The 22,567-nt window shown below is 54.8% G+C and overlaps 1 protein-coding gene across 1 annotated transcript; it reads left to right on the forward strand.

The window, feature by feature from the left end:
* The first annotated feature begins 258 nt into the window (after positions 1–258).
* CCDC12 (coiled-coil domain containing 12) lies at positions 259–17,028 on the forward strand. Its single transcript, XM_039548353.1, has 7 exons — positions 259–447; positions 7,705–7,775; positions 13,968–14,047; positions 15,403–15,464; positions 15,593–15,627; positions 15,994–16,070; positions 16,332–17,028. Exons 1-7 carry the CDS (start codon positions 274–276, stop codon positions 16,409–16,411), a joined length of 579 nt encoding a protein of 192 aa, XP_039404287.1. The 5' UTR covers positions 259–273; the 3' UTR covers positions 16,412–17,028.
* The last annotated feature ends 5,539 nt before the right edge of the window (positions 17,029–22,567 follow it).

A 22,567-nucleotide genomic window follows, 5' to 3' on the forward strand; every position in this document is an offset into this window, starting at 1 on the left:
GGGAGGTAAAAGGGGCTGAGGAAGGCAAAGCGCCCCCTCCCCTCCCCCCCCAAATAATTAACACTAATTAGCTCAGCTGAGCCTTGCACTCCTCTGGAGACGCCCCGAACGAACCAAACGCGAATATTTCGGCCTATTTTCCCTTTTAAGCTCCTTTTAAACCGTTTTAAAACCCTGAATGGATAATTTCTTACGTGCCGCTCCCCAAAACCCCCCCCGAATCGATTGCTCGCATCGAGACGCTCGGCGCTCGGCGCGCCTGGCCTGCCGCGCATGCGCGGCGCGCGCTGTACGGCAGGCGGGACGCAGAGGGTGAAGAAGATGGCGGCGCCCGGCGGCGGCCTGGAGGCCGCGGAGGAGGCCGAGGGCTTGGTTTTGGGGCGGCTGGAGGAGGAGGCGCTGAAGCGGCGGGAGCGGCTGAAGGCCCTGAGGCAGAGAACGCTCCAGGTCGGGCCGGCGGTGGCGCCGGGAGGGCGGGGGAAGCGCTCGGAGGGGGCCCGCAGTGGGGCCGAGGCTGCGGAAGGGCCCGCAGGGGCTGGAGGGGGCCTGAGGGGAGGCCTGGGGGTGCTGGGGGAGAGCCAGAGGAGCCCGGGGGATTTGGGATACGGTGGGACGGGATTTAAGGGTTTGGGGGGTCCCAGAGGATCTGGAATGGGGCTGGGGGTGTCAGGGGATCCCACGTGGATCCTCAGATATTTGGGATGTGGTGGGACGGGATTTAAGGGTTTGGGGGGTCCCAGAGGGTCTGGAATGGGGGTGTGGGGGTGTTGGGGGGGAGTCAGGACATTCCACATGGATCCTGAGTTATTTGGGATATGGTGGGACGGGATTTAAGGATTTGGGGGGTCCCAGAGCGTCTGGAATGGGGGTTTTGGGGGAGAGTCAGGGGATCCCGAGTTATTTGGGATATGGGATGCAGTGGGTCTGGAATGGGGCTGGGGGTGTCCGAGGGATGATCCCAAATATTTTGGGCTTCAGGAGGAAAAAAGTAGGAAAACACTGGATGGGCTTTTCCTGTGGATAAAGCCCGGGGAAGCAGGGAATGGGAGAAGCCTGGCTGGAGATCCTCCTTCTTCCCGAGGAGCCGAGGCCTTTTCCCACGGCTTATTTTTAGCCATGGATTTGGGAGCAGAGGAGTTCTCTTGGATGCTGCTGGATCCCTTTGATCCAGCTCTTGGAATAACCCGGTGTGCGAAGGAGGGGAAGCATTCCATGGGCGAGGTGCCGCTGGATGAGCTGGGATGGCAGGGAAAGGGGCCTGGGTGGGATTGGGAGCAGCGAGGTTTCACAGGATCCCGGGAAAATCTGGAATGGACCTTTGGATCCACTTCCCTTTCCCTGCCACTTTTAGGGTTTCAGGGAATTTTTTTTCCCTTTCCCGTTCCTACAATGGCAGCGTTGGGAACTGATGGAGCAGCTGGGAAAATGTGGAACGAGCCTTCCTGGGTTTCTGTGGGATCTGTGTCCGGCCTGAGCAGCAGAACTTGGGAAGGAAGGGCGGGAAGTGGCAAGGGGACCTGGCAGGGTGGGAAAGGGGATCCGTGGGAATGTGTGACGCCAGCGGGAATGACTGGATGGGAAGGGAGAGAGGCTTGGGACCAGAAATCAGGGAATCCTGGGATGTTTGGCTGGGAAGAGACCTTAAGGATCATTCCATGGGCAGGGACACTTCCCGCTATCCCAGGCTGCTCCAGCCCGGCCTTGGGCACTGCCAGGGATCCAGGGGCAGCCCCAGCTGCTCTGGCAATTCCAGCCCAGCCCCTCCCCACCCTCCCAGCCCAGAATTCCTTCCCAAGGTCCCACCCCAATCTCCCATTTTCCAGTGGGAAGCCATTCCCTGGCTCCTGTCCCTCCATCCTTGGCCCCAGTCCCTCTGCAGCTCTCCTGGAGCCCCTTTGGGCCCTGAAAAAGCTCCAAGGTCTCCCTGGATCCACCTCTTTTCCAGGTGAATTCCTCAGCATTCCCATGACATCCACGGGAAGCTCTTCCCTGGCCTCACCCTCTCCACGTGTTCCTGAACTGCCAGGGCAGCCTCTGGAATATTTGGGATGCTGCCCAGGGCAGGGCTGGAATCCCCATTCCCGGAGGGATTGGAATCCCTGTGGATGCAGCCCCTGGGGACACGGATCAGGGCTGGCCTGGGAAGGGCCGGGAGTGGTCGGGCTCCATCTCTGAGGCTTTTCCAACCTCGATAATTCCAGGATTCCATGCCTCAGCCCCTCTTTCCCCATCACCAGTGGAGGCAAAATCTTGGAAAAGCCAACCATTCCAATGACTTTGCCTTCTTTTCCTTGGCTACGACCTCCCTGTTTCCTGCCAGGATTTTCCCAGGGAAGGGTTAATTCCTACAAAAATCCGGCAGAAAATTGCTGGGATTGGATTCTCCCGCTGCTCCGGCGTCTCCCCTGCCATTCCCATCTCCATGGCGATGGCCACGGGGATTTTCCATCATTTCCCCTTTTCTCCCTCTCCATAAAAAAGGGATTAAAGGCTCTTCCGCATCCCGAACCCCATCCCGGGCTCCTTTCATCTCCTGGAATTCCAGCTGCTCCCTGCTCCGGCTGGATTTGCCAGAGCTTTGGGATGGGATGCATGGAAATGAGGAGTGACACGGAGCCTGCCCTGGAGATGGGGTAGGGATGCTGGGCCGGCATTCCCCCCGAGAATTCTCTGCCGCTTCTCCGGCTTATTTCATGGAATACTTTGCTGGGAAAGACCTTCGGGGTCATCCCATTCCATGGGCAGGGAATTGCAAGCAGCTCTTTGGTTTTTAATGGAGAATTCCTGGTTTGCCAAGGATGGAAAGCTGAGGGATTGGGTTTTTCCAATTGGGTGGATCCAGCGTCATTCCAGAGGGGTGAAGGAGCTCCAAGCTCCTGGAAAAGAGCTTGGATACAGAGGGGGACTTTCCCCACCCTGCTGGAAGATTCCGGGAGAGCTCCGCCATTCCCAGCCCTCCGGGCAGAAATTTGGGAATTCTGTCATGACGTGGATTGAAATTCCTGCTTTATTAAACCTTGGAAAATCCCGGATTTCTTTCGGGAAGGGACCTTAAAATTCATCCAATCCCATGGGCAGGGAGCATGGAACATTCCAGGCCTGGAATCCAGAGGAAAGCAAACCTAAGGCTGGAATTCCAGCAGGAATCCTAGTTTTTAAAGGGAATAAATGCTGGGAATTCCAGGAGGAGCCATCCCGAGCCGGTTTAAATTCCAGCAGGTTTTTGCGGAGCACCTCGAGGTCCTTGGGAAGCTTTTCCTGCTTTTGATTCCCTTTCTGAGCCCTTTTTTTTGGAGCTGGGAAAGGCTTTTCCCGACTTTTCTCCTTTATTCCCGGCTGGTTCCGTTCCCTCTCACAGCTTATCCCTTTGTTTTCCAGCCTTAGCTCCAGAAATCCAGGGAATGCAAATGATCCCGAGCCTCCGATCTCCGGGAGAGCGGGAACGTTTCAAGGGCAGTGGATTTTCATTGGAAAAAACCCCCTTGGAAGTCCAGGACTTCCTAAAAATTAGGGAGAAGCTGAAAGAAGGGAAACATTCCGGAAATATCCCAATTTTCCCTATTTCTTGCATCCTTTCTTAAGGAATTCTGCTTTTCCTGGAGTTTTCCTGCCATTCCTTTGTGTCCTGGAGGGAATTTCAGGTTATTCCCACTGGAAACACCGGGAATGTTCACAGAGGAACTTGGATTGTGGGAAAATCCCATTTTTTTGGGATTCTCTCGGGGTTGGAAGCACCAAAACCAGGGAAAACGGGAATTTCTTCCTTCTGCTCCCTCCGGTTCCGGATCAGATTTTTCCCTTAAGGAAAATTCTCCAAAAATATTGAGGTGGAAAGAAAGAAACGGGAAAGGAGAAGAAATCAGAATAAGGGAGATTCCTGCTTGGAAATTCCATGGAAAAGTGGGAAGCTGCTCCAGGAGCCTCCTCTGTCTGCAGCACTGGGATTCCCGAGGGAATCCGGCAGAGGTTGTGCTGTGGGAACGCTTTTTGTGGGAATACATTCCGGGATTCTCCGGAGAATTGAAGCGAGAGGCTGGGAATTCAGGAATTCCTGCTTTGGGATTGCCACTTTTCCTTCCTTTTCCCGTGTGAAGTGGGGGATGGGGGCCTTTTCCCATAATTGAAGGAAAAAACTCCTCGCTGGGACAATATTTGGGAATTCCCATTGGGCACGTCCCAGATTTCCAGCTTTTCCCCTTTTCCTTTTGCCCTTGCTGTGAAATCCTGGGATTCGATGGCTCCAAGTTCCACTCTGAGGGGATTCCCAGGAAAATTCCATGGGACTTCCTCTGCTGTTCGGATGTGTGGGGATACCGATGATATTCCCAAAGATCCCTCAGCAAAATCCAGGTGGGATCGCTGGGTGGGAATTCCAGGCTCAGATTCCTTCTTCCATCCCAAAAATTCCTAATCCAAGAACTCCACAGCTCCTTCTCCTGCTGTTTTATCCTCAAATCCATGAAAAGCCGGAGCCTTTCCATGTTTTGGTGGGAGGGAAAGGTCTCCCATTGCTCCTTCTCTCATCCCAGCTCCGGAGCATTCCCTGTGTTGTGCCTCGAGCCGGAAAAATTCCTTTGGCTGCATCCCAAGCTTTTGTTCCTGGCTGGATTCGCTCCAGAGCCACATCCCTGCTCCTCCACACCTTCCCGGCCGGAGCGGGAGGAAGGGCCGGCACTGCTCCTTTTCCTGCTTTTCCGCCGTTTTCCTGCTTTCCCAAAGGCCCGGACAATCCCTGATCCCACACTTAGGGTTGCTGGGGCCTCGCTTTTCCCATTTCTTTTCTTGCTGGGATTTGTTTTGCCGGAGCAAAGCTCCTCGTGATCCCGAAATCCGAGTGCCAAAGGCTTGGGCAAATTGTTGCTGTGGAAACGGAGCCCAGGGAAGTTTTTCCAGCTGGGATAAAACTCCCGGAGGGCTCCGGAGGATCCGTTGCTATCCCGGCTTTTTTAGGGAAGTCTGAAAGGATCCCAGGGCTGGAGCACAGGGAATGTGCTTCCACAAGGTTGGTTCACCTTGGGCAATGTTCCCAGAGGCTCTTCCCAACAATTCCAGCCTGGGAATGTTGGTTTGGAGATAAGAGGGATTTGCAGGAGTGGGATGGCTCAGGGGGGATCCCACGGATCCAGGGATGGGATCCTCAGGGCAGGAAGGGCTTGGAGCTGCTGGAGCAAAGCCAGAGGAGTCCATGGAGCTGCTCCAGGGCTGGAGCGAGGCTGGGAGAGCTGGGAATGTTCCCCTGGAGAAGGGAAGGACACAGGGAGAGCTCCGAGCCCCTTGCAGGGCCTAAAGGGGCTCCAGGAGAGCTGCAGAGGGACTGGGGACAAGGATGGAGGGACAGGACACAGGGAATGGCTTCCCAGTGCCAGAGGGCAGGGATGGGTGGGAGATTGGGAATTGGGAATTGCTGGCTGGGAGGGTGGGGAGGGGCTGGGCTGGAATTGCCAGAGCAGCTGGGGCTGCCCCTGGATCCCTGGCAGTGCCCAAGGCCAGGCTGGACATTGGGGCTGGGAGCAGCCTGGCACAGTGGGAGGTGTCCCTGCCCGTGGAATGGGATGATCCTTAGGATCCCTTCCAATCCAAGCCTTTTGTGCCCCTGGGTTTAGGAAATGTTGGGAATTCAGCTCTGGGAATGCAGGAATGCCACAACCTCCTTCCTGCCACCCGTGCCGTGCTCCATGGGAGTGCAAGTCGGGATCAGTGGAGCTGAGCAGTGTTTGCTGTGTTCAGCCCTGCTGCTCTTCCTGGGAAATCCAGAGCCGGGCCTGCGCGCTTTCCCGCCTTTCCGTCGCTTTCCCGCCTTTCCGTCGCTTTCCCCGCCTTTCCGTCGCTTTCCCCGCCTTTCCGTCGCTTTCCCGCCTTTCCGTCGCTTTCCCGCCTTTTTTCTTCCCACCTTGTTTTTTCCCTCCTTTTGATTTTGCCTTTTTTTCCCCCCCCTTTTTCTTTCCCTTCCTTTTTTTCCCCACCTTTCCTTCCCGCCCCTTTCTATCCCCGCCCTTTCTCTTCCCTCCCTTTTTTCTTTCCCACTCTTTTTCCTTCCCACCCTTTCCCCCCACAGCTTCCCTGGAAAACCTTTGCCTTGATTTTCTAGGAATATCCCCAAGCCTTCAAAAACCATTGGATTTAATAGGAAAGAAGTCGGAATTGGGAATTTTGGCCAAGCTCGTGGTAGGATTGGAATATCCCAATATTCCAGCCCCCAGGGAAAAGCAGGAATTCCCAGGAGTGGGAACAGCTGCGGCTCCTTGGGAATATTTTTGTTCAGTATTTCCTTATCTTTGAACCCCTCTGGATAAAATTCCAGCAGGAATGAGAGGAAAGGACTCGGAGTGCGGGAAGGGACTTCCCACAACCTGAAATTCCATGGATTTGAGGGTGGCTAAACATTACCCAGCTTGGAGCTCCACCAGAAAATTCCAGAGGGCTCTTCCCGGTTTTTATTGAATTTATGGAGCGTTTGTTGAGCAGGGAATTCCTGGGAGTATCCCAAGGTTTTAATGGACTTCAGAGGAAAACCAGGGAATGAAACCGCAATGAGATGGGGATTTTAGGGGTGATTGTTGTCGGTTTTCCCTTTAAAAAATCCGGGAATATTTTCCTTGCACTTGGAGCAGGAGCTGGACCTGAACAATTCCAGCCCCTGGCTCCCTTCCCTGTTTGCTGGGAATGTAATTTTTAACCTGGATTGTGGAACAGAGTTGGGAAGTTTGGTTGGAAAAGGGATCCAGGGAATGAGTCAGCAGTTGGGAAACATTCCCAGGCCTGGAAGAGCTCCTGGATAATATCGGGATCCAGGAGTTGGTGTTGGGAGAGGGACTTTGGCTAAGGGATGGGACACAGGGAATGGATCCCAGTGCCAGGGGGCAGGGATGGATGGGATATCGGGAAGGAATTCCTGGCTGCAATGGAATTCCCAGGGAATTCTGTGGCTGCCTCATCCCTGGAAGTGTCCACGGCCAGGTTGGAGCTGCCTGGGATAATGGGAAGTGTCCCTGCCCATGGAATGGGATCAGCCTGAGGGTCCCTTCCCATCCGAGCCTTTTGTGCCTTTAGGAAAAGTTGGGAATTCAGCTCTGGGAACGGAGAAGGCCCAAATCCCCTTATTCCCAATCATTTTCCATGGAAATAAAAGTCGGGATAAGTGGAGCTGAGCAGAGCTTGCTGTGTCCATCCCTGCTGAATTTCCCGGGAAATCTGGTGCTGCTCCTGCTTTTATTCGGAAGTTGGGAAGTTCATTTCCTTCCAGGATTCCAGAATTCCATGGCTGCTCATTCCCAGCTCCTCATGGGCACCATTCCATCCCTTTTCCTGCCTGGATAACGAGGAGAAGCGGGAATTCCCCTGCTTTTCCCGGGATCTGCTGCTGCCAGCGGAGCCTCTTTCCCTATTCTGGAGAAACTGGATTGATTTTGCTCCAGCTTTTTCCTGGAGCTGGAATGAAATCCTTTGTTGTGCTCATCCCTGTGGCATTCCGTGTTTTCCATCCCGGATGAGAAACGAGGGAAAGAAGAAATCCTGCTGGGCGAATTCCCACTTCTGTCGTGGGGATCGGCGCTCGTTCCCATTCTCATCCTTCTCTTCCTCTAATTCCCTTCTCCCAAGAATATCCCAATCCCAGAGGGTCTGGGAGCTGTTTGCTCTCCCGCTTTTCCAGGGAAGCCCCAATCTCACGGATTATCCCGTTTTTTTTTTTTTTTTTGTTTGCAGAACCAGGAGAGTGGAGAACCCGAATCCAAAATTCCCAGAGAAGATGAGGAGGAGGAGCCTGTCAAGCACAAGTAATTCCTTCCTGATTCCCACTTTTCCCTCGGGAATGTCTTGTCCAGGAGCATTTTCCTTTGGCTCTGTGTAATTTCATAGGGATTTTCCATAGGAATTTGGGGCGAATCATTTGGGATGAGGGATGGCTGGATTCGTCCCGCAGGATTTTTCCAGCCTTAAAAATTCCGTGGATAAAGTGGCGGAAAAGCCTGAGGCTGAGTGAGCGCTTCCAGGGGCAGCAGGAATGTTGGGAGCTTCCCGGAATTCCCGGCCGTTCCTGCATGGATGGAGTGGGGATTGGTATTTTTCCATGGATTCCCGTGGCTGTTTTCCCTGGAAAACGGGAGCACAATCCCAGCTGAGGCTCCTGGCAGATCCAGCTGATTCCAGAGGTGTTTTCCTCCTGGGAAAATCCCATCAGGGCTTTTTTTGGGGATCATGGGGTAACATTTTGGGTGGAAAAGGTGGAATGGGACCTTTTCCCATGGTTTTATCCCTAAAAACCTTTTCCACGGGAAAAAGAACCAGGAACCAGTGGAAAATCCTCGCTGTTTTTTGGGAATGACTCCTTGGAAAAAGCCCATCCCTGGTGGAGAAGAACCCACAGGGATTTGGGGCTAGAAGCACCAAATTCCTTGGGAGAGGGAACTTTCCGTGGTTGGAATTTGTGCCGGAAAAGGCTCCGGAGATGAAACCGGAGCTCGGGATCTCGGGAAGCTCCTGAATAATGAATGGATCAGGAGCTCTCAGATTCCAGAGGCGACGGAATCTGGGTTGGTTTTCCCACCCCTGCGGATCCAGGCACGGCTGCTCCCAGCTGGAGTGAGGAATTCATCCTCCAAATCCCCAAAAAATCCTGCTTTGGGACTGATGTTATCCTGGGAATTGCTGCTGGGATTGCCTGGAGGGATCCGAGGGCCTTCGTGGCATTCCCGGTGTTCCACTCCCGCTGTTCAGCAGCACTGGGAAATGGGTTTTTCCATGGATTTTCGTTCATCCAGTGGCAGATCCGGCCAAAATCCCTCCCCTGCCTCGGGATGATTTCCTGGAAAATCCAAGGAAGTTGCAGGTGGAGAGGAAAGTGTGGAGTGGGAAATCCCATTCCGGCTTCATCCTCAAATTCATGGAATCCTTTGGGAAGCAGCTTTTTGGGGGGAAAACTTTGCTTCCCGATGGATTTTCCTCTTTGTCCACCTTTCCCACCACAGCCTGTTTGGTCGGAATCCAGAGGGAATTTCCCAAGGCAAATTCCAGCAGAATCTGCTCCGTGGGAAGGTTTGAATCCCAAATTTGGCCCGGATGATGCCCAACTTTTGATTTCCTTTTGCTTTTCTTGTGGAATGTCTGGTTTTTTTCCCGTGGGAATTGGATCTGGAAGAGCCCATCCCTCGATTTCCTCCTGGATTTGGATTTTTCAGGAATCTCCCTATGGAAAAGGGAAACTGGGATTATCTGCTGGGATTCCACCTGGATTTGGGAAATGAATGATCCTGGTGCCCAGAATCTCCTTTCCCTCCAAACCACTTCCAGCTAAACGGGCGCTGGGCTGGATTTTCCAGGTGGAATGAATCCTGTGGGATAGGGAATGCAGTGCTTCAGGGAACAATCCTCTGGTTTGTGGAGCAAAATCCTGGGATTTTCACTGCTGGCTGCTTCCGGGTGTGGAATTCCTGAATGGATTGGCTTGGAAGCTTCCTGTGATCCTGAGGATTCTCTGCAGGCTCCGTATTCCCAGCTGCTTCCAAGTTCTGCCCCCTCAGGAATGGCCGGAGAGGGAAAACTCCGGGAGGAAGGAGCTGGAGGTCCCTGCCGAGGCACCGGCAGTTTTCCAGGGATTCTTTCCTGCTTTTCCCTCTGCTTATTGATGGATTGGGGGAATTCCCTCTCAGCCACTCGGGACATGGGGAAATCCCGTCAAATTCCATCCCTGGCAGTGTCCAAGGCCAGGCTGGATCTTGGAGCAGCCTGGGATAGTGGGAGGTGTCCCTGCCCATGGAATGGGATGATCCTGAAGTCCCTTCCAAACAATCCATTCTGGAATTCTGGGATTCTCCAGCCCCTTCTCCGTGTGTTCCCTCTGCTCATTTTTCCAGCTTGGGAATCCCCAGGAGATTCCAACCCCACCTGCTCCGTGGCATCCCAGTGCTGCCAGGAAAGCTGGAGCAGGGAAAAGTTCCCTGGTGGAAGGCATTCCATGGAATCCTGGAATGGTTTGGGCGGGGAAGGACCTTCAGGATGATCCCGTTCCGTGGGCAGGGACAGCTCCCGCTATCCCAGGCTGCTCCAATTCCCATCCAACCTTGCCTCAGGCACTTCCAGGGATGGAGATTCCCAACTTTTCTGTTCCACGGGCTGCAGGAAGGACAGATCCCCTCGGCTCTGGCTTTCCCAGCATTTTTCCCTCCCTGCTCCCACATTTTTTGGCCACTTCCTGCTTTGTTCCCACTCCACTCCAACCTCCCCATCCCATTTTTCCTTCCTCATTTTCCTGCAAATTCCCAGGGCAGGAACAAAGCCCTGCGAGCCCTGCTCCTCTCCCAGGAATTCCAGCTCTGATCCCTGATCCACGCTCTGGGAATTCTCTCTGGAACTGTGGAGAACTTGGATTATTTGGATTTCTGTGTGGAGCAGGAAGCGGAGCCGCTGCTCCGCCTTTCCCAGGAAAAGGGTGTGGGAGGATTTTGGCCTTTCCGCCTCATTCCCATGGGGAAAAACACTGAATTTGGGAATCAGGGACCTGCTGGAGCCTGGAATTCCCATCCCGCAGTGCTGAGCCTTGGAACTGGGCTCCTTGTGCCAACAAAGGTGGGAAAAGGGAAACTGAAAATCCAAGGAAAAGCTTGGAGAGGGATGGGATAAAAATAATCCTCGATTTTCCAACTTCGGGAAAAGCAAATCCCCACCGAGCTCTGCCGTTGGACATGGAGTTATCCTTGGAAGTTACAGCTCCCTGGACTGGGGGAGGAGCGGGCCTTGGGAAACCCGATCTCCCTCAGGAATTCCTGCCTCTGGAATGTCGCCTGGCAGGTCCGGAGCGCTTTTGTTTGTTAATCCCTGCCTCAAAATCCCTCCGGGAATCTGCTCCAGAGGGGGCTGGGCTTGCTAGGAGCATCCAGGACGTGATGCCCTTCATCCCGGAGCGTGGAAATCTCGGGGAAGGGGTTTAGGACAAGGAAAAGAATGGGAAAAACTCCCTGAGGATTTTCCCGCCCTTTTTTTCCCGCCCTTTTTTCCCGCCCTTTTTGTGAGGCGGCCGGAGCTGAGCTCGGGACATGGGGAGGGTTTGATTGACGCTTCCCGGGATCTGTTCCCGCTTGGACACGGACATGGAGCATCCCCAGGCTTCTCTTCCCATCGGGAATGTGCTCAGGCCGCGGCAGGAGCAGGAGGAGGGGTGGGAATGGGAATGGGCAAGCCTGGGAGCTGCCACACTTTGCTCCAAGCTGGAAAAGGGAAATCAGGGATTGAGGTGGCTGAATCCACTTGGAAGCTGAATCCCCCTGGGATCTGGCCACCGGGATCCAGACTGGGAAAATTCCCGAGCTGGCTCCATCCTGAAGGTTCTTATCCATGTTTTTGGGCTTTCCTCCCCCTCTGGAGCTGGAGGACGCTGTGGATTTTCCCTCTGCATGGAGCTGATCCATCCCTAGAGAAGGATCCATGGAGCTTCCTGTGATCCCAAGCCTGGCTGGACCCTCCTGGGGAGGCTGGGGATGATCCTGGATTTTCCCGCTCCTCATTCCTGGGATGGGGATGAGCTCCAGTGGTGAAATCCTGCTCCTTCCACCCCTTGGCTCCACGTTTTTCCAGGAGCCATTCCTGGGAATTCATCCACCTCATGGCGTTCTGGGCATGGATTTTTTAGGTGCTCAGACCTCCAGCTGCCCTTCCTGAGGGAGAATTTCTGGGAATGTGAGCAGGGCTGGAGCATCTTTCTGGTCCCAATCCTTGTGCCGGCTCCGTGATGAAATTGTGGATCTGATCCCAGGAATTCCAGCAGCTATCCCGGCTATTATCCCGTGGCCATCCAGGTGCTCCCAAGGTGCCTCCAGGGCTCCCTTTGGTTGAACCTCAGGGGTGGAAGATGGGATTGGATCCATCCCAACCAGGAGGAGCCACAGAAGAACACGGATGGGGTTTGTCCTTGTTCCAGTGTTGGTATTCCTGGCATGGTCGGGGTGGGAATGCTTTGGAATATCCAGCTCCAGCAGGATCCTACGCTCCACATGGAATGTGGGCTCTGTCCCAGTTTTATTCATGGATGTTGAAGATCCCAGTGTCCACCTGGAAAGGCTCAGGTGCCTGGGAAAACCCTGTGGGAAGCGACGGCCTCTCTCCTGATGGATTTGGGATCTTCTCCGGCTCTCCTGGATGTGTCTCCCAGTCCTTGCTCCAGCAAGGAGCACATCCTGGAAAACCAACCAGCCCAGCCAGTTTGGGGGCTCCTGGTGTGGGGAGAGGTGGGGATTTTTGGGGATTCCTTCCTTCTGGAGCCGCTCCAGGAACAGGATGGGCTCGGGAGCAGCTTTTCCAGGGAAGAGCTTTTCCTCAGGGCGGATTCTCCTGGATCTCTGCTTTGGTGCCTTGCGTGAGGAATCCGGGAATGACGGTGGCACCTTGTCCTGGGATCTTCAGCACCTGCTGGAGTGAATCCAGAGGATCCCACGGAGCTACTCCCAGGGCTGGAGCCCCTCTGCTCTGGAGCCAGGCTGGGACAGCTGGGAATGTTCCCCTGGAGAAGGGAAGGACACAGGGAGAGCTCTGAGCCCCTTGCAGGGCCTAAAGGGGCTCCAGGAGAGCTGGAGAGGGACTGGGGACAAGGCCTGGAGGGACAGGACACAGGGAATGGCTTCCCAGTGCCGGAGGGCAGGGCTGGATGGGAGATTGGGAATTGGGAATTGCTGGCTGGGAGGGTGGGGAGGGGCTGGGCTGGAATTGCCAGAGCAGCTGGGGCTGCCCCTGGATCCCTGGCAGTGCCCAAGGCCAGGCTGGACATTGGGGCTGGAGCAGCCTGGCACAGTGGGAGCTGTCCCTGCCCACGATCCTGATCCCAAGGGTCGCTTCCATTCTCTAATTCCATGATTTACCTCAGCGAGGTCCTGGAACACGTCCCACTGTTCCCACCACTCCCATGGAGTGGGTTGGATCTTGGCCAGGAGATTCCCGTGCTGGAGCGGGAATGGGATGGAGTGGGAACGGTTGGATTTTCCACCTGTGCTCCGGTGACTTCCAAGGTTGGATTTTTGGTGCTTGCCATAAAAACCTGGACCTTTGCTTCCCAAGCTTCTCCTCCTCAGCTTCTCTTGGAGCGTTTATCCCGGTTAATTCCATCCTTGGTGCTTGATGAGCTTCACCTCCTTCATTATCCCTGTGGGCTGAGCTGATCCATGGATCCCGCTGCCTCTGGAGTGTCCTGGAGGCAGCTGGAGGTGCGATGAGCTCCTGCGAGCTGGATTTTCCAGGATTGTGGCTTTGGGAATTCCTCTGGAGGCTTGCAGGGTTTCGCTCCAGTGAGGAATCACTCGTGGGAGTGAGAGTGTCCCATTGAAACCCAAATTATTTGGGAATATCATGGAATTGTGGCTCAATCCCGACTCCTGAGCTCTCCTGGAGGAGATGAAAACACGGAAAAACTTCCGGGTGATGTTTGGGTTCCTCATTCCCTCAGCTCCACCATCCACTTATTCCAGAACCTGGATGTGCTCCCTGATTTTAGCACTTCCAGAATGCTTGGATAACCACCTCATATCCTAAATAATCCTTTCTTCCCTGTCTTTCCCTAAAGAATTTTTTCCATGATTTTGGATCTCCTCTGGGGTTTCCATGCGGAGTATCCCAGTTTTTAGCCCCAAAAGGTCGGTGCCGGGTGGGCGTTGGGTTCTTCTCCCAGGGAACAGGGATGGGATGGGAGGGAACGGCCTCGAGCTGTGCCGGGGGAGGTTCAGGTTGGATATTGGGAATATTCCCCATGGAATGGGGAGCGGGAGTCCCCATTCCTGGTGGGATTTGAAAGCCGTGGAAGTGGATCCGTGGTGGCCTTGGCTGGATCTCAGTGGTTGGATTTGAAGATCTCGGAGGCTTTTCCAACCTCAGCGATTCCATGGTTCCATGATTTCAGCTGCCTCTGGCTCCTGATTCCAACATGCCCCTTTTTCCCAAGTGCCCACTGGGGCATCCCAGGCTTTTCTCACTCTTCCCGCTTTTCCCAGGGAGATTAAGCTGCGGAATTACGATCCCGAGGATGAGGAGCTGAAGAAGAGGAAGCTGCCCCCGGGCAAACCGGCCTCAGGTGGGAGCAGCGGGAATGTGGGAATGTGGGAAGGGAAAGGAGGCCTTGGGAAGCTCCGGGCTCTTCCTGAGGTGGGAGATCCACTGAGATGAGGTGTCCATGGAGCCTGGAGGGCTTGGAATATCTGATCCTGTCACCCTCACACCCAGCATTGCACGAGAGCGCTGGGAGCACTCCCAGGCCCAAATCCAAGGATTCATCCTCGGAGGAGCCTCCCTGGAGGATCCTTCCGGAAATTCCGGCTGTTTTGTTGGATTTATCTTGAAGGAAATCTTAGGCCGGATTTGAGGGCGTTGGGGCTGGAATTTCCTCACCTGGAACTTTCATAATCTCCTGGGGAGGAAGTGAAAGAGTTCCCTTGATCCTTGAGATTTGGAGTTCTCCTGGAATAAATCCCTTGAAAAATGCCCTGAATAAAAAGGGAGGGCTGGGAATGGCTGGGAATTCCAGCACTGCCCTTTCCTTGTGGTTTTGTAGGAGTTTAAAACTTCCACATGACAGGAAAGACATGGAAAGGCTGGAGCGTGTCCAGGGAAAGGAAAGGAGCTGGGAAGGGGCTGGAGAATTCCCAAGGGAGCTGGGAATGTTATCCTGGAGAAAAGGAGGCTCCAGGGGGATCTTCTGGCTCTGCACAACTCCCTGACAGGAGGGGAATCGGGATCTGCTCCAGGGAACAGGGACGGGATGAGAGGGAATGACCAGCTTGGATATTGGGAGAATTCCAGTTGTCCAGCGGTGGTGGAATCCCTATTCCTGGTGGGATTGAAATCCCTGTGGAGGTGGCACCTGGGGACACGGTCAGTGCTGGCCTTGGCAGTGCTGGGAATGTTTGGGTTCTGTGATCCAAAAGGCTTTTCCGACCCAAATGGTTCTGTGATTCCATGAAATCCGGGTGCTGGAGTGGGATGTGCTCCCTGGTGCCGCAGCCCTTCCGTGGGTGGCTTTTTCCAGGAATGTTTTCCCATTATCCCTGATACCTCCAGACCTTTCTGCAGGCGTGGGCTGGAGCTTGAGCCCTCCAAATGTCCCAGGCCTGGACATGAGTCAGGAAGAGCCAAATTCCAGACCTCTGGAGCAGCCGATTCCTGCAAATGTAGGGAAAAGAGACCTTATCCCAACCAGATTCCAGCTGCCGCTGCTGCTTGTGGGATTTCCATCATTCCCAGATAATTTTGAGGAGTCTGCAGAAGGGTTTGGATACCGAAGGGATTTACTTACGTGTGGGCGCCATGTTTTTAGGGAAAGCTGTGGGAATGGGGTTTTGGGGAAGCTTTTGGGAGCCGAGCCTGGAGCGCTGATGGAATTCCCTGTATCTGATGGAATTCCCTGTATCCCGATCCTGTTTCCCCATCTAGTGGAGGACACGGTGAAGGAGCAGCTGGAGGCTGCCAAGCCGGAGCCCATCATCGACGAGGTGGTAGGTAAACGTGGAGCTGGAATTCCAGAGCTGGGAATCCAGAGCTGGAAATCCGGAGTCGCTCCGTGCCGTGTCCAGGCTGGAATGTTGCCTTCGGCTCTCACTGGATGTCTCCTCTCCTTCCCTAGGATCTGGCAAACTTGGCTCCCAGGAAACCCGACTGGTGAGTGCCTGTGGAATGCTGCTCCCGGGAAAAGGCTGTTGGAATCAGCGGGGGGTTGTGTGCCGGAAATATCCAGGAAAACCCGAGCTGAGGGTTAAAAATGGCAGGAAAATCTCGTGGAATGTTGGAATCTTTAAGGTCCTTTGCAACCCCAAGCATTCCATGATTCCATGGAGTTGGAAAGCCAGCCTGGCTGTGGAAGTGGACCCAATTCCGTTTGCCTGCTGATTCCTTTGGGATTCATTGCCGAGGGATGGGGTTGGTTTTGGAGCCGCTGGCACTTGGGAAAGAGAAGGAATTTCCCCTGGGAAAGGCAGGCCCTGCCTGGCTGTGGAATCATCCTGACCTTGTCGCTCTCCTTCCCAGGGATTTGAAGCGGGATGTGTCCAAGAAGCTGGAAAAGCTGGAGAAGAGGACCCAGAGAGCCATTGCGGAGCTGATCCGTGCGTTCCGGAGCCGCGGGAATGGGGTGGTTTATTCCAGAGGGATTCCATGATCCTTGCTGGGAGCTCGTTGGGCCAGGGAGGGATTGGTGGGGCTTGATCCCTTCCCAAAAGGATCTGGGAAGCTGTTGATCCCAAGGAGCTTCCCAAAGAACCTCTGGGGGCGCTTGGATGGTGCTGAGGGAAGGGTTTCGGGGTCCTTCACTGGGTCGCTCCCAATCCAAGCCGTCCATCCCATCTCCATGGTGTTTTTCCCGGCAGGAGAGCGCTTAAAAGGGCAGGAGGAGGAGCTGGCGTCGGCTGTGGGATCAGCGAAGCAGGAGGGAAGCGACTCCGACTGAGGAGAATCCGTCGGGAATGGGCTCCGGATCCGCCTCACGCCGACCCCGTGTCCCCAGGTAGAACTCCCTGTTTGGGACTGCTCATCCCTTTTCCCGAATTCCCTGAATTCCGCCATGCCTGGAGGAGAATTCCGCCGTGCCTGGCTGCTGAGGAGCTTCCATGGAAAACTTTCTGGGATCACAGGGGGTTGATGGGAGCAGGACAGACCCCCCCCCCCCCCCCCCCCCCATTGGCTGGAACTTCACAGCCAGGACTCGGAGCAAGGAAAAATGGGAAAACTCCAGGCTGGGGCTGGAAAGGCCAATCCAGACTTGCTGGGAAAGGAGGGAGATGCCAACAGCCCTTGGAAAAGCAGGACCATTTCCCAGGGATTGGTGCTCCTGTTCCTGTGCAGAGACTCCTATTTGGGAATATCCGTGGCCAGCCCTGGAATTCCTGTGGGAGGGGCTGTGGGGCTCGGGAATTGTTGGCTGCTCTCTGCATCCAGCTGAGTTAAAGGTGGGATTTGCTTTGCTTCTGGAATTTCCCGACCCTCCAGCAGCTCCTCCTCTGGGGAGGGCTTATTGTTAATGGATCTTTTCCTAATAAAACAATTCCATGTGGAAAAAGGGAAAAAGTTGCCACTTGTCCTGCAGGAGTGGGAGGAGGAGCAATGGGATTGAGTCCATGGAAGTTGGAGGAGGAGCAGTGGGATTGAATCCATGGAAGTTGGAGGAGGAGCAGTGGGATTGAGTCCATGGAAGTTGGAGGAGGAGCAGTGGGATTGAGTCCATGGAAGTTGGAGGAGGAGCAGTGGGATTGAGTCCATGGAAGTTGGAGGAGGAGCAGTGGGATTGAGTCCATGGAGTTTAGAGGAGCAATGGGATTGAGTCCATGGAAGTTGGAGGAGGAGCAGTGGGATTGAATCCGTGGAAGTTGGAGGAGGAGCAGTGGGATTGAGTCCATGGAAGTTGGAGGAGGAGCAGTGGGATTGAATCCATGGAAGTTGGAGGAGCAGTGGGATTGAGTCCATGGAAGTTGGAGGAGGAGCAGTGGGATTGAGTCCATGGAAGTTGGAGGAGCAGTGGGATTGAATCCGTGGAAGTTGGAGGAGCAGTGGGATTGAGTCCATGGAAGTTGGAGGAGCAGTGGGATTGAGTCCATGGAAGTTGGAGGAGGAGCAGTGGGATTGAGTCCATGGAAGTTGGAGGAGCAGTGGGATTGAATCCGTGGAAGTTGGAGGAGGAGCAGTGGGATTGAGTCCATGGAAGTTGGAGGTGGCCACAGCTGGTCAAGCACAGTTCCTGGGATGGGCTGATCCCGGTTATTGTGGGATGATCCCAGCCCTGTGCCTCTGGAAAAGGTGTGCAGGTGGGATCTGCCAAGCTGATCCTGCCTTTTCCCTGGAAAACTTCATTGTGGCTCTGGGAGCTCTTGCAGGATGGTGCCCAAATCCCGAGGGAAAACATCCGGTGCCAACCTAAGATTCCAGCTGGGATAAAAAGAGCTGTTCCTGGTAATTCCCACATCCTCTGCTTTTTTCCTGGTGGATCATTCCCGGGGTGATGGATTCTTGTCCCTGTGCCAGGACCTGCTGCTTCCCACTGCTCTGCGGTCCTCCATGAGGATTTTCCACCTGCCGGAGCCCCATTCCTGCTTCCAGCGGATGGCTGGGAGCAAAAAGCAGCTGGAAAAGTCCCTGATTCCTCCGCCATTCCCAGCTTCCTCCCTTCTCCTCCTGGAGTTTGCAGCCGTTCCTGCTCCGTCCTCTCCCCTTGGAGGGGCCATTCCCGGGTGTGTGGGGACAACAAGGACACGGAAATTCCATGGAGCAGCGGGAGGGCTGCACCCACCTGGGCCAGGCTCGGTGTTGGGATGTGCTGGTGGATTCCTTCTAGATTCCCTCTGGATTCTCCAGTGGGAAAGCGCCTGGCCTGGGAGCCCAACTGTTTCCCTGCAGGGCGTTTTTGGGCATTTTTGGTGGTTTTCCAGATTTTTCTCTGGATGGGAGACATCCAAGTGCCCCTCACCCTTGTCCTAGGGCAAAAGATTTCTGGAAAACCAGTGGGAAGGTGCCATGAGGGAATGCTGTGGCTGCCCCTGGATCCCTGGCAGTGCCCAAGGCCAGGCTGGACACTGGGGCTGGGAGCAGCCTGGGACAGTGGGAGGTGTCCCTGCCCATGGAATGGGATGGATGGGATGATCCTTAATTAGTTCCCTTGTTACCTAAACCAGTCCCTGATTCCATGGAGCCACGGAATCTCTGGAATGCCCTGTAGATGTCAGCAGATCTCCATGCACAGAACGGCTGCGTGCAGCAGTTCCCAACAGCCGGATTCCCGATAAAGCCAGGCTCTGCATCCCTGGCTGAGATTCCCATCCCTCCCTCCCTCCATCCCTCCTCTCATCCCTCCCTCCATCCCTCCTCCCATCCCTCCCTCCATCCATCCCTCCTCCCATCCCTCCATCCATCCCTCCTCCCATCCCTCCATCCATCCATCCATCCCTCTTCCCATCCCTCCCTCCCTCCCTCCCTCCCTCCCTCCATCCCTCCCTCCATCCCTCCCTCCCTCCCTCCCTCCATCCCTCCATCCCTCCTCCCATCCCTCCCTCCCTCCATCCATCCCTCCCATTCCTCCCATCCCTCCCTCCCATCCCTCCCTCCCGCCATCCCTCCCTCCATCCATCCATCCATCCATCCATCCATCCATCCATCCATCCCTCCCTCCCTTCCTTCCCTGGCTGAACCCGGACCGATGGTGGGAAGCAGAAGAGTTTTCCCTCGTTGACTTTCAAGGGAAAAAATTCCCTTTTTCCGGTTCCAGGCACAGCTTTTCCCAGTTCCTGAAGGAATAATTTTCACTTTCAGCTCTCCCGGAAAATCTGACTTGGAAATGAAAATTCCCAATGTTTTGTTTTAGGTCAAAGCTAAAATAAAACATCCCGAATTTTCCCTTTCCCATGTGTTTTCCACTTTTAATCCAGGCTGAAATTAAGCCAGGATCAGCCCCAGAGCCCTGGAGAGATGCGGGATCCCGGCGTGGGAATGGGATCCCGGCGTGGGAATGGGATCCCGGCGTGGGAATGGGATCCCGGCGTGGGAATGGGATTCTGGAATGGGACTGGGCTGCCTGCACAGGACAGGGATCGTGGTATGGGACTGGCATCATGGAGTGGGACTGGGATTTCAGTGTGGCACAGAGATCCCAGCATGAGACGGATCCCGGTGTGGAACAGGGATTCTGGCAGGGATCCTGGCATGGGAATGGGATCCCTGTGTGGGACTGGGATCTTGGCATGGGGCAGCAATCCCAGCAGGGAACTGGGATCCGGGCATGGGACTGTGGTGCTGGCACAGGACAGGGATCCTGGAATGGGACAGGGATCCTGGAATGGGACAGGGATCCTGGTGTGGTGCTGGGGTTCTGATGAGGGACAGGGATCCCTGCATGGAAAATCAGGGATCCCTGCATCCATAGGAAAATCAGTTTTCCTTTGGCTGATTTGGGGCCCGATGTCGCCGCCTTTTATCGGGAAAATGTGGAAAACACTGACACCAAACTGACACCAGCGTCAAATCCATCCCTCAGGATCCTCCCGGCCATTCCCTCTGGATTATCCTCCGCCCACATTCTGGCCTTTTAAAAATTAGGATGTTTCTTTCTCCCCTCCTTGGAAATGCCACCTCCCGCCTCTTTTCATTGGATTCCCTCCTGTGCTCCCCACGCTCTGGCCTTGGAAGTTCTCTGACATCCCTCTGTTTGTCCCATAAAAACCAGGCCGTGGGATGCATTTGGCCGGGATAAAAGGCACCGGGGTGGGCTGGAATGTGGAGGAACCTCTGAGGGCTCCGTGACACGAAGCAGGAGCGGCCCTGGAGCGCTGGAGCGGTTGGGATTCTCCAACCTGCTGGGATGAGGGAGAGGAGGTTTCATCCCAAGCCCTCGGCCCTCCAGGCCGTGGTTTTGGAGTGGTCACACCCCTGGCCAAGGTCTGGCTTTCAAGTGTCCGTCTGCTGCAGGAACATGAAAAGAATTCCCAGTTTTTGACAGCTGCTGAAATTCCTTTTGTGGTGTTCCCGGCCAGACTCTGCCCAAGCCGCCTGTTCCAGCTCCCTGGGGGGATTCGGGATCATTGTTGCCTCTGGAAACAAATCCCTCTGCTGCTTGCCTGACTCTACAGGTCCCAGGCTTCCAAAGCAGGTTCCTGGGAATTTTTCCTTTGAGATGTTTGAGCACAGCTGTAGGGAATGGTTTTGTTCCTTAAACACTTGGGATGCTTGGAAAATTCTGCGTGGTTTCCAAGGGTTCTCTGAGGTGCCCTGGGATGGTTGATGGATGGAATTTGGGAACTCTGGGAGACCTGTAGCGATGGCAGGTGGAGAGTGGAGGGGCCCACGGGATGTTCCCTATGGCACAGGATACTCGGATGTGGGAATTGGGAGTCCACACATCGGAAACGGCCTCTGAGGGAGTGGGGATGGGCAGCTCTTGGAATTCTTTGGTACCTTCCGAAGGGATGAGACCCCCTCTGCAGAGCTGCCCCCAGCCCCGGGGCCTGGCCAGTGGAATCCAATGAACTTCCAGACAGGAAATTATCGCAGGACTTTGCCATCCTTTTGTTCTCCTGCCCCATTTGTTGTTCAGCTCTTCCAACCAACCTTGCAGCAATTGCCTTGGGAAGTTTTCCCATGCCTGTGCCAGGAGGAATGGAACATTTGGAGCATGGTGGTGCAGCCTCTGCTGGACACGGCTCATGGGATTTGCTCCAGCACCTGCTCCGAATTCCCAGGAACAGCAACGAGCCCTGGGCAGGGAAGAACACATTCCTGCTGGGACAGAGGCTGTTGGATTCCTGGATGCAGAGCTGCTTCCCGGTGCCCGTCCCACTTCCAGCTGCTTTTCTGCCTCTGGTCCCTCCATGGAAGTTCAGAGAAAGTCCTTGCCTGGAGCTGGGACAATCGGAGCAGGTTCCACTCATCCTCTCCTCTGCTCCATGTCCATCATTAATGGATGGTGAGTGTGGAACTTGTGTCCCTTTCACCATTCCAAGGTCATGAAATCATGGAATGCTTTGGTTGGAAGCGACCTTAAAGCTCATCCCATCCCACCCCTGGATGGGCAGGGACACCTCCCACTGTCCCAGGCTGCTCCCAGCCCCAATGTCCAGCCTGGCCTTGGGCACTGCCAGGGATCCAGGGGCAGCCCCAGCTGCTCTGGCAATTCCAGCCCAGCCCCTCCCCACCCTCCCAGCCAGCAATTCCCAATTCCCAATCTCCCATCCATCCCTGCCCTCTGGCACTGGGAAGCCATTCCCTGTGTCCTGTCCCTCCAGGCCTTGTCCCCAGTCCCTCTGCAGCTCTCCTGGAGCCCCTTTAGGCCCTGCAAGGGGCTTGGAGCTCTCCCTGTGTCCTTCCCTTCTCCAGGGGAACATTCCCAGCTCTCCCAGCCTGGCTCCAGAGCAGAGGGGCTCCAGCCCTGGAGCAGCTCCGGGGCCTCCTCTGGGCTCTCTCCAGCAGCTCCAGGTCCTGGTGCTGTTGGCCCCGGGGCTGGGGCAGCTCTGCAGGTGGGGAATCACCTCAGAGGGGCTGAGGGGCAGAATCCCACCCCTGGATACCCTTTTCCAGCAGAAAGTTCCAACTTTACTCCAGAACCCCAACCTGTTTCCTTGGCCCAGCGAGGCCGTTCCTAAAGTGCTTTTGCCATTTGGTTCTGAACAGTTCTTCCTTTAAAAATCCCTGTCAAAACAAGAAAACCGGGAGCTGCTTCCAGCTCTGTGGGATTTTTTCCCCCTCCCATTAAGATATTTGAAATAAAACCACCCTGGGAGTTCCCATAAAACTCCTGCTGAATTTATGATGCGATTGTTAGAGAGCAGAAAATGTCCAATAAAAAGGAATTTTCAACAGGAGCCCAACCTCCCACAGCCCTTCCCGAGCTCCATCTGCGGTAGATGGAGCTGGAAGGAATAAAACATCTTGGAGGAGTTTGGAGATTGTAAATGCAACTAAAAATAGCAAATCTGTGCCTTTATTTAGGATTTTTCCCTCCGGGGAATCTGAAGGATTGAGGAAAAGTGGAAGTCGGATGAGCTCGTCCCACCCAGGTAGCACCAGGAAAGGTTTGCCGTGGTTTTTCCCGGGAGCGTTTCCTTTCCAGCTGCCTGGCTGCGGGATT

This window comes from Corvus cornix, chromosome 2, assembly GCF_000738735.6.
Source record: "Corvus cornix cornix isolate S_Up_H32 chromosome 2, ASM73873v5, whole genome shotgun sequence".
Lineage (NCBI taxonomy): Eukaryota > Metazoa > Chordata > Aves > Passeriformes > Corvidae > Corvus > Corvus cornix.

Coding starts and splice junctions, on each gene's coding strand:
- CCDC12 (XM_039548353.1), top strand. CDS start 274: ATGCGCGGCGCGCGCTGTACGGCAGGCGGGACGCAGAGGGTGAAGAAG. Junction 7,776..13,967: donor GAGGAGCCTGTCAAGCACAA/GTAATTCCTTCC, acceptor CGCTTTTCCCAG/GGAGATTAAGCTGCGGAATT. Junction 14,048..15,402: donor CCCGGGCAAACCGGCCTCAG/GTGGGAGCAGCG, acceptor TTCCCCATCTAG/TGGAGGACACGGTGAAGGAG.